The following is a 10935-nucleotide window of genomic DNA, read 5'->3' as shown; positions in this document are numbered from 1 at the left end:
GCCGGCCGTGTTACAGCCCACCGCTCGCTGGTGGGGCTCCCACGCCCTTCCGCAGACCTCCACTGCGGCTCCTTATTGCCAGGCCCAGCTCCTTGCCTAGTATTCAGAGGTCTGGGTGGGCAGTCTCATCCCCAGTCAGTTCACATGGGTGCAGCTGCAGCCCCCAGATCAGGGGTGATAAACAAAGAATATATGATTACTGCATACATGAGGCCACATCTTTCCCTTTGCTCATGCTGTTTCCCCTGCCTGGGCACCCTCTTTTCAGACCATAGAACCCTACCTTCAAGGCCAGCTGCAAGGCCACCTCCCTCAGGAAGACCTCCCCTACCCACCCTCATAATGTCCTTGTTAACGTTAATTCCCTCTCCCTCTGATTTTATATCTAACCCTCTATGGGCCTGCTCTCTCCGACTGGGGTTGGAGTTACCAGTAAAGAGACTTGAATCAGCTAAACATCTGGAACTCCAGGATGGCTGTGGCTGGAAGGGCCTTTGGAGAGTAGGAGGGGTGATCCCACTCTGCACAGATGGGGTGGCAGGCACCCAGGCAGGGCAAAGGACTGTTCACTGTGGGGCCCAAATTTCATCGGAGGGAGGCACGGGGCTGGGACTGACTCCTCCTGCAGCCTGTGGCTGACATGGTTGGCCTGCCTTCCTTGAGAATGGTAAGTATCCGGGCACCACCTGGCCCCCTGCTAAGACCCCCTCTGCACTCAGCCCATGGACCCTTCACAGTTGGGACCCATCTGGGGAAGCCACCCGAGCCTGGGAGCCGAGGAATAGGAGAGGAAATGCTTATGCCTGAGCTCTGGTACCTCTTTATTCTTTAAGATGAACTTTTTCTGCAGCACCTTCACTGCATAGAACATCCCGTCGGACTTGCGCTTGGCCAGGAGGACCTGAACGGAAGCAGAAATGCACGGTCCCACAGGTGACCACTCCTCTGATGGTCCCAGCTCTGGCCCTGCATCCTTGGATCTGCAGGTTGTGAGCGCCCTCTTTGCACATGCAGGCGATAGGCACAGGGTGGAGGAGGCTGGAGAAGGGGAGACCTAGGCTTCCCACCTTCACCGTATTACTCACCTTCCCATAGTTGCCTTTGCCAATGACTTTGAGAAAGTCGAAGTCAGTGGGCCGGGCACTGGGGGAAGAGGGAAGAGCACAGGTCAGCATTTGCAAGATTGTGAAACTCCATCCTGAGATCAGGTCCAGACTTCTTTTTCACTTTGAAGGGGGGGAATACAGGGACCTTTCCTACAGCCCAGCCTCCTCACCACTGAAGAATGACATGTTCTCCCAGCCAAGAGGGGCTTGTAAGACTGGCCCTGCACCTGGAGATCTCACGATCAGGTAAACAACAGGTTAAGTGGGGAGAAACCCAGACACAACTGCGTAGAGGTGAGGCAGCCGGCTCAAAGCCTGAGAAGGGCCTGAAGGGCAGGGAGCTGCTAATAATGCGGACTTTGGGGTGCATTCCAGGCCCAGGGCTCAGCATGGGCAGAGGCAGGGGAACTCAAGGGAGGTAAAGCTGGGAGGTGGTCCTGGGCCCAGGTCACAGAGGGTCTTGAAGGTAGACCAGAGAACTTGGATTTTACTCCCAAGGCTAGGGGAGCCAGGCCTGAGGGGAGCCAGGGAGGAAAGTTGCCTTAGAGACCAGAACTCACTTTGGGTTGGCTGAAGGCCCCAGGTTGATGTTCCCATTGGCCCTTGAAGGCTAAAAACATTTACAGAAAGAAGAGATTAATATCATCAGGTTCCTACTCCTTGGCTCCCTTTTCTCTGGGCCCCAGGCCCTGATCCATTCTACTAGGCTACCTGCTTCCTTCCTTCCTTCTTCCTACCCTCCTCCCCACCCAACTCCCCCACCCCCCATCGCATCTGCTTCTCACAACCACCTGGGGGGGGGGGCTGCTGTCATGCCAGTTGTGCGGGTGGGAAAACTGAGGCCCAGAGAGCGCTGTCCAAGGACTTACAGGCTGTTCCTTGGGGCCAATCCCATGATTTTCCCACCCCATTTACTTCTTGAAGCCTTTGTCCAAGTCTCTTCTCTATTTATCCTGCAAATGGCTCACTTCTGTGAGCTCAGAGTGACCCCTGTCGACCCCCCAGTCCTGTCTGGGATGACCCACCTTCCTGGCGGGTGCTGGCATAGATTTCCTGAGCCATGTAAGGAAGTGAGCCCCCTGCTGGTGGGCAGGGGAACCAAGACCCACTCACCTGTGGACTGGAAGTCCCGGCGGGGCTGGCACTAGAGTCCATTCTGTAACAGTGACAGGGTGGGTGCTGCGGGCACAAGGAGAAGCAGGCCTGAGAGAGCTGGTTGGGGAGTTAGCTTCACCTAGAGCTTCAAGCACCGCTGCCCTCACCACCCCTCCCCAGCCCCGTCCATGCTCCTGCCATAGCCTGAGTTTCTCCTACCCCAGAGGCCAGCAACCCCTGCCTGGGACAGGAAAGGATACCCACTGGACCCAGCCGCTCCAATCAAACATCTCAGGATGGAAGGAAGGAGAATGGTTAGGGTGGCTCCTCCAGGCTGAGTCTTTTTCAAGGACAGCCAAGGTAGCAAGATCCCTGTGAGCCAGGGCAGCTCCAGAAGTCCAGGATGGCTAGGCCTGGAAGGACTCTGGCAGAGCATAAAAGTTTGCACCCTCCCCTGCATTTCACAGGTGGGAAGCCTGAGGCCTAGAAAGGGACTTACTGGGATCACACAGCTTGTGATGGGCAGGCTGGGCTCCCCAGGCTCCCATACAAGCATGTTGTAACCCTGAATTCCTGTAGAGAGTCCCAGCACAGGCCCTGTGCTATCTCCCTGTCACAAGGACTTCTGCCTAATGCCCCTGAAAGGGCGCTGCCCTGGGGCCTTGGACTGACGCCATGGAGAGACCCCAGATTGGCCAGTGTCTAGTTGAGATTAAACGGATCAGCTGGTCTAGGCCCAGGGAAAGGAGGGAGCACCGTGTCTTCCCTGCCCCACCCTGCAGGCTGGAGGAGGCTAGCATATCTAGGCCCTGACTCAGGATGTCCAGGGCCCCACAGCCCCACCCCTGCTTGGAAGGTCAAGGCCAACAGCTGATATCTCATCTGACATCCCAGTTGCTTGCGGGAACTGCCGGGTACTGTGCATCCCAAGACCACAGCCTTGGTTCTTTGTGGGGCCCGGGCTGCAGCCTGGCCTCTCTGGGTAGACACTGCCCATCCTTACAAGGGGGCACCTGGCAACCACCCCCGCCCCGCCCCGCCGTGACCTTCTTGGGAGCTGAGAAAGTGACCACAGGGGAAGGGAGGGAGTCCCCCAGCTCTGTGGAGCCCTGAGAAAGCGAGTTGCAGAACTACCCATAGGGAGTACAGCCTGTGCCCCAGTCCGATGCTTCTGTGATGCTGCCACACCCTCTCCTGCGCTGACTCTGATGGCCCCTCTGCCAGGCCCTGGCCTCCCCGGCCCCACATACCTGCACCGGCCTGAGGAGAGGCCTTTGAGAGAACCAGCAGTTGGAGCCGGAGGATGGGCAATGGACAAGACAGCCTCTCTCTGTTCTCCCAACAAGGGTTGAAGTGTCTGTGCCTGGCGCCGGCCTGGCCCCAGCTCGGAACTCCCAGCAGCATCGGCACCAAGGGGGCTGTTGATGTCATGCAGGACCCAGCAGAGCTAAAGATGGGATGGGAAACCTCTGTTCCCTCGGGGACATCGGCTCCCCCTGGGGGTGGGTAACAGCTGCAGGAGAGCCCTGGAGACTCCGGGCTTGTTAGAACATGTGGGTGTGGGTCAGCATGTGTGTGTGCGTGTGCAGGTGTTTCATGTAAAGATGTGCTTCAGCCTGTGTGTCTGTGTGGTGTGTCTGTGTGTCCCTGTATGGCAAAGTATTGTGTCAGTGTTTGAGTCCATGTAGATGGCTGCCTGTGCTCTGTATGAGTGTGTGGCATGGTGACCTTGTTTGTATGATTTTTCTGTGTGTCTGTGCAACTCTGACTGTATGTTCTCAGTGTGCATGTGTGTGTGCCTCAGGGAGCCTCTGTGCAGTGTGTCAACATGTCAGTGTATATCTATGTGTTAATGTACTTGTGTGTATGCATGTGAGTTGCATGTGGGTGTCTACATGTGTGAGTCTGCAGATGAGTATAGGTGTCTATTGATACATGTGCATGACAGTGTAACTGCATGTGTGTATGTAGGTTATTGTGTGTCTGTATTCACATTGGTGCAGGTTGGTAAATCTCGTGTGTGTGTGTGTGTGTAGGTGCCTGTCTGTAAGACATACTCCCTGCGGTATACCGAGGCCTGATGTAAACCATCTGGGACTGAAGATGAGGTCCCAGGACCTCCACCATGGCAGCTGAGAGCCCTTTGTCTCCACCCCCCCTCCCCCCCCACCCCGCCCAAGAACCTGAGAGGAACCTGGAGCCCAGGTGTCTGGCTCATCCAGCTGGCCTTGGTCTTTGAATGCCAAGTCCTTGGCCATTGGGGCCTTTCCCTGCTGGCCCCTCCAGGACTCTGGCCTGCAGTCCCCAGGATAGGGCTGATTGGCCCACTGCTCTGACACACCCACTGTTCCCATAGTTGCTGATCGGCAACTATGTAAGAGGCAGGAAACATGGTTCCAGCCAGCACTTGGCTCACGAAGTTCTTGTTCCCTGGTGTGATAATTAGGTACCCATGGGTCTCTCCTCTCCCCCGGAGCTCATGGGGGATGTTCTAGGGGACGCAGGAGTTGACACGGCCTGACACAGCCCCTGTTCTTCTGGAACTTTCTGTGTGGCTACCACATGCCACACCCAGACCTCTGCAATTCACCACAGTGAAGGGATTTATGGGGCTGGGGCCAAGGGGGTTGGTCAGGGACGGACCCGAGCCTAGTGGCCCCAGGGGTTCTCTGTGGGCTCTGAGAGCAGGGCGCTGGAGGTGTCAGCCAAGAAAACCCAAGTGAACAGCATCAGAGCCTACCATCTTCCAACAAAATAGAAATGTTGAACCAATACACAGATGGGCAGGGTGTCATGTTGACAAAACACGTAGCAGAACAAGGACATTTCTTTTCAATAACAAGCTCCTGATTGGCCCTTCATTCAGCAGCACTGTTTAGAACAGGAAATTGATGGCAGTGAAGATAATAACCTAAATGTTCCACCACAAGGAGCTTTGGAATATTGCCGGCTGTAATAGCTCCCTTTTGACCTCACATCCCCATCCAGGTGCTGTCCATTTCGCTGTTCCCCTTTTCAGTTCAACTCCTTTTTAAAAATATATATATTTTATTGATTTTTTACAGAGAGGAAGGTAGAGGGATAGAGAGTTAGAAACATCGATGAGAGAGAAACATCGATCAGCTGCCTCCTGCACACTCCCCACTGGGTATGTGCCCACAACCAAGGTACATGCCCTTGACCGGAATCGAACCTGGGACCCTTCAGTCTGCAGGCCAACGCTCCATCCACTAAGCCAAACCGGTCAGGGCTTCAGTTCAACTCCTGGGAAGAACTGTCTGGACTCAGTCTCTATGCCTTTTTCCATTCTCTCTTGAACCCATTACAAAGAGGCTTTCACCCCAATACAGCACTGAAACAGTGGCTTCCGTGTGCCAGGGCCAATGATGGATCCTCCATCCTCCTCTCGCTCAGCTTCTCAGGAGGATCTGATACACCCACTGCTCCCGCTTGGCTTCAGGAGCTGCTGGGTCCCACCTACCTCACTGACTGCTCTTCCTCCATTTCTTCGGCCGGATTCGCCTCCTCTTTTTACCTTACACCAGTGGTCGGCAAACTCATTAGTCAACAGAGCCAAATATCAACAGTACAACGATTGAAGTTTCTTTTGAGAGCCAACTTTTTTAAACTTAAACTTCTTCTAATGCCACTTCTTCAAAACAGACTCGTCCAGGCCGTGGTATTTTGTGGAAGAGCCACACTCAAGGGGCCAAAGAGCTGCATGTGGCTCGCCAGCCGCAGTTTGCCGACCATGGCCTTAAACCAGTGGTTCTCAAACCTTTCTAATGCCGCGACCCTTTAATACAGTTCCTCACGTTGTGGTGGCCCCCAACCATAAAGTTATTTTTGTTGCTACTTCATAGCTGTAATTTTGCTACTGTTATGAATCGTAATGTAAATATCTGTGTTTTCCGATGGTCTTAGGCGACCCTGCTGGTGGTTCTCAACCTGTGGGTCACCTAAGACCATCAGAAAACACAGATATTTACATTACGATTCATAACAGTAGCAAAATTACAGCTATGAAGTAGCAACAAAAATAACTTTATGGCCCTAACCGGTTTGGCTCAGTGGATAGAGCATCGGCCTGAGGACTGAAAGGTCCCAGGTTCGATTCCGGTCAAGGGCATGTACCTTGGTTGCGGGCACATCCCCAGTAGGGGGTGTGCAGAAGGCAGCTGATCGATGTTTCTCTCTCATCGATGTTTCTCTCCATCCCTCTCCCTTCCTCTCTGTAAAAAATCAATAAATTACATTAAAAAAAAACACATATTACATCAATAGTATGAAAGATAGGATGGGGTATAAATGTAATTATATAAAAAAAAATAACTTTATGGTTGGGGGTCACCACAACGTGAGGAACTGTGTTAAAGGGTCGCGGCATTAGGAAGGTTGAGAACCACTGCACACTGGCCAGTCCCAGGGCTCAGCCCTTGGACCTCTGTCTACACTTGTTCCGAGTTGAGCTCAAGCACTTTCACGGCTTCGAGTACCCAGTGTACTCAATAATTCCCAAACGTATCTCCCTGGTTCTGATTCTCTCCTGAATTCTGGATTGAAATAGCTAACTGCTTCCTCAACCCTTCACGGGTTAGGTGTCCAGAGGCACCTCAGACTCAACGCATGTGAAACAAGTCTTGACTCACTTTCCTTCCACTCTTCCCTGGCACTACGACCAACTCAAAAGTTCAAGCCGGCAACTTGGAATTCATTCTAGAAAGCTGGCACCTTACCCCACCTCCACTCCTCCAAGAAATCCCACGAGGCTCGAACCTCCGAGTGCATCCAGAAACCCAGTGCTGCAACCACCTTGTGTGGATCACTGCCATAGCTGCCCTACCGATTCTCTATTTCTTTTCTTTTTTTAAGTTGTTTTTTTTTTAATTTTTTATTTTTGGTTGTTGATCCTCACCTGGGGATATTTTTCCAGTGATTTTTAGAGAGGATGGAAGAGAGAGGGAAACACAGAGAGAAACATTGATGTGTGAGAAACACATCGATTGGTTGCTCCTGCACGCGCCCTGACCCGGGGCCGGGCCGGGGAGGAGCCTGCAACCAAGGTACATGCCCTTGACCGGAATCGAACCCGGGACCCTTCGGTCTACCGGCCGATGCTCTATCCACTGAGCCAAACCATCTAGGGCTGATTCTCTGTTTCTATCTTTACCCAGTACAAACTCCCACCAAAAGCCAGAGTGACTCTTTAAAAATGTAAATCAGATCATGTGACTTTGTTGCTCAAAACTCCAGTGACTTCCCATCACTTGGAAGATCAAAATCCAAAGTCTTCACGCTGGTCTATGAGATTCCCCCGACCCGGCTTCTGCCTCCCTGCCCACCCGTTTCCATGCTCTCCTCTCACGACACGCCAGCCTCTCTGGCTTTCTGGCTGTTCCTCAGACACACAGCGTGTCCCTGGCCTCCTGCCCCTCACACTTCCTCTGCCTAGAATGCTCTCCCGCAGAGCTGCCTTCCTAACCTCACAGGGGTCTCTCAGGCCTCTTCTGACTCCTGGTGACCGCTTGTCCTGGTTTGTCTGCGACTTGCAGGTTTCCCAGGATGTGGGATTTCAGTGCTAAAACCAGTACGGTCCTGGGCAAACCAGGATGGTTGGTCGCTCTACAAAGCCAGTCCCACTACTCCCTCTCCACTTCCCTGCGCTACATTTTACTTCGGAACACTTATCACCCTTTGACACCTTCACACCCAGCGCTGTGCTTGTTTTCTGCCTCGAATGAGAACATGGGCTCCAGGAGGGCAAAGACTCTCTTGTTCACTGTTGACTGCAGCACCGAGAACGGGGCCTGGAAGGCAGTCGGTGCTCCCTACGTATTTGACTAATGAATCGGTAAGATAAATTACAGGACATATATAAAATGGAATATTACCCAACAGCAAACAAAACCGACATACAAGCCTATGTAAATGGAAGCAGAAACATGTATGTGCTACAGTGTCAAGCGAAACAAACAAACCAGATTTCAAAATGGTAGGTGTACAGGGGTACTGTCTTTGTACAGAACAAAAAGACAATGTGGGCACATGGACATCTGTGTACAGCCACAGAGAAAAGTCTGAGGGCCATGACCCAAGGTAACAGTGGGTTAGCTTATTTTTTATCCTTGTACCACTGTGTAAAATCTCTAAGTCCTGGTGGGAAATTCAACATGCCCATTGCACACCCTCTCCCTCCCCCATCACCTTGACTGTGAACCCCACATCTGAGCAGCTCTCTGCTCCTAAGGCTTTGTGCTCCCTTCTCTGCAGCTTGATTTGACTTTGTTCCCACAACACCATGGGTTAGGAACTATCATTGTCCCTGTTTGAAGGAGGAGGACACTGAGGCTCGGGGAGGTGAAGTGACTTGATCAGGCCACATAGCTAGTAAGTGATGTCACTGAACCCAGGCCTGATTCCAGGGCCTGGAATTTCAGGAAGAAGTTAAGGATTTAGAAAAGGAAGGCATGAAGTTAGTGGAAAGGAAGTGAGAATGTAAATTGGTTAGTTAGGAAGGAAGACAATTAGGTAGCTGAGAGGTAGAGAGTTAGTGGAGAGAGAAGGAGGCAAAGGAGGGAAGGATAGGGGGAAAGAAGTTAAGAAAATTAGGAAAGAAGGAAGCAAGGGAGGGAGGGAGAGGAGAGTTAGGAAGGAAAAAGGGAATTAGGAAGAAGGGTGTTAGAAGGAAAGGAAGTAAGTAGGTAGTTAGGAAGGAAGTTGGCTAGGTAACTAGTTAGTCAGTTTGGCAGACTGGCAGGCTGGCAGGCAGGTGTCCTGCCCACAGCTGAGCCTCTCACCTGAAAACTCTGGGTCCCAGCTCAGGTCCTAGGGAGCAGCCCCGAACACAGCTCTGCCCTCCCGTCTCTCTGCATGGTCCCCCAATCCTGAATCGCCGGAACAACCTTCCCAGTCAGGAGTGACCTGTCATCCACTCACTCAAACTGCGAACCAGCTCAAGTTCAACCTCCCAGCTAGGCCAGCTGAGAGCAGGCCACAGGGCCTCAGTTACTAATTAACCACTGGACCTGAATCACCATGCAGGCTGCACCCACTGGCTCCTCGAAGGGCTGCCCTGGGGACCCTCTGAACTTTTAAAAGCTACTGCACAACTTATGTGACCTTGGGCAAGCGACTTCAGCTCCCTGAGCCTCACGCGAATTGGTGATGATGGTGTGTATCCTGCCTCACGGAGGGTCTCTGAAGTCCCTTTCAACACTGTCCCATTTCTGGTGTCTGAAATCTCCCCCTCCCCTCCCGAGTTCAGCGCATATGCTGACTCTCCCACACAGCCGTCCTTGACTCCATCAGCTGAATCACTTTCCTTTTAGAGCCTGGGGAACTGACCACCCAAAAGGCTTGTTGCACACAACTCTCTCCTCCGCGAGTCCCTGATAGGACCTCCAGCCTGTGTGATCAGCCCTGTCGTGGACACCTTCCGGGGGGGGGGGGGGGGGAGAAGCTCATGCCCACCTAAGCCAGCCTCATGCCTGACACCTCTGGCACTCTCTTGTGTTGAGCCAAAGCCTGCTGCCCAGAGCTCTCCTGTGCTGGCGCTGTCCCGGCATCAATGTGGGAGAACTACAGCTCCTGAGACCCAGGCCCCGCTCTGCCCTTCGGAGACCTAGCTCCCAGGAACCAGGGCTCAGCTCTCCCCAGCTCCCAGGGAGGGAAGGCTTTCCCTGCATGATCTGATGGTGCCCAGACTGAGGGTTCTAACCCAGGGCAAGGACAGGCCTGGCCTGCTGGACAGGTAAGAAAAGCTCCACCCGGTGACCCCTCCTCAGCAGGCAACTCAGTCTGACTGCCATGCTGCTTTCTCCAATTGCATGTCATTAAAATGTCAACAACTTCCCAGTCCTGGTAGCGCTTTAAAAGCTGGCAGCTCTAACAGCGTCCCAGAGGAGCCCTGCGTGCCCCAGCCCCCGCCTCCACCAACACACCCATCAGCATGTGACTGGCCTCCGCCCAAAGGGGCGGTGGCTGGCCCAAGTGCACCAAGCAAATCAGGGCAGAGCCCCAGTCCTGCCCCTTTCTGGAGCTGTCCTGTTCCTCTCCAGCAAGCCCCTCCTCCCTGCACTTCCAAAGCCAGTTTTTAAAACCCCACAGAATAGTATTGGGTACAAATGTTATCTCCGATGAGGTCTAATATCCAAAATTTACAGTGAACTCATACATCTCAACAAAAGGAAGATAAACAATCCAATAAAAAATGGGCAAAGGACCTAAATAGACACTTTTCGAAAGAGGACATACAGAAGGCCAAGAGACATATGAAGATATGCTCAAAGTCACTAATCATCTGAGAGATGCAAATCAAAATGACAATGTGGTACCATCTCACACCTGTCAGAATGGCAATCATCAACAAACCAACAAACAACAAATGCCGGCGAGGATGTGGAGAAAAAGGAACCCTTGTGCACTCTTGGTGGGCATGCAGGCTGGTGCAGCCACTGTGAAAAACAGTATGGAGTTTCCTCAAAAAATTAAAAATAGAACTCCCATTTGACCCAGTAATCCCACTTCCAGGAATATATCCCAAGAAATCAGAAACACCAATCAGAAAGAACATATACACCCTTTTGTTCATAGCAGCACAATTTGCAATAGCTAAGATTTGGAAACAGCCTAAGTGCCCATCAGCAGGTGAGTGGATTTAAAAAACTGTGGTACATCTACACAATGGAATACTACGCTGCTATAAAAAAGAAGGAATTCTTGCCCTAGCCGGTTT

General features: G+C 52.5%; 1 protein-coding gene across 2 annotated transcripts in view; it reads right to left on the bottom strand.

Moving 5' to 3' along the window:
* L3MBTL1 (L3MBTL histone methyl-lysine binding protein 1) overlaps positions 1-10935 on the bottom strand; it is a 59685-nt gene that overhangs the window by 13751 nt on the left and 34999 nt on the right. The window contains exons 21-26 of one of the 2 annotated variants that reach the window (XM_080683138.1): positions 3452-3648; positions 2220-2285; positions 1667-1716; positions 1086-1143; positions 818-901; positions 97-154 (exon numbers count right to left, since the gene is read on the bottom strand). In XM_080683138.1, the coding sequence (XP_080539264.1) occupies positions 856-901; positions 1086-1143; positions 1667-1716; positions 2220-2285; positions 3452-3648 (417 nt within the window). In that variant the 3' untranslated portion in view covers positions 97-154; positions 818-855. Of the gene's footprint in view, positions 1-96; positions 155-817; positions 902-1085; positions 1144-1666; positions 1717-2219; positions 2286-3451; positions 3649-10935 lie in introns of those variants that run through there. The other variant, XM_080683139.1, reaches the window with a different exon arrangement.

The sequence above is a fragment of the Plecotus auritus genome, assembly GCF_963455305.1.
Source record: "Plecotus auritus genome assembly, chromosome: 8".
In the NCBI taxonomy this organism is placed as follows: Eukaryota; Metazoa; Chordata; class Mammalia; order Chiroptera; family Vespertilionidae; genus Plecotus; species Plecotus auritus.
This window is presented reverse-complemented; position numbering and strand designations above follow the sequence as displayed.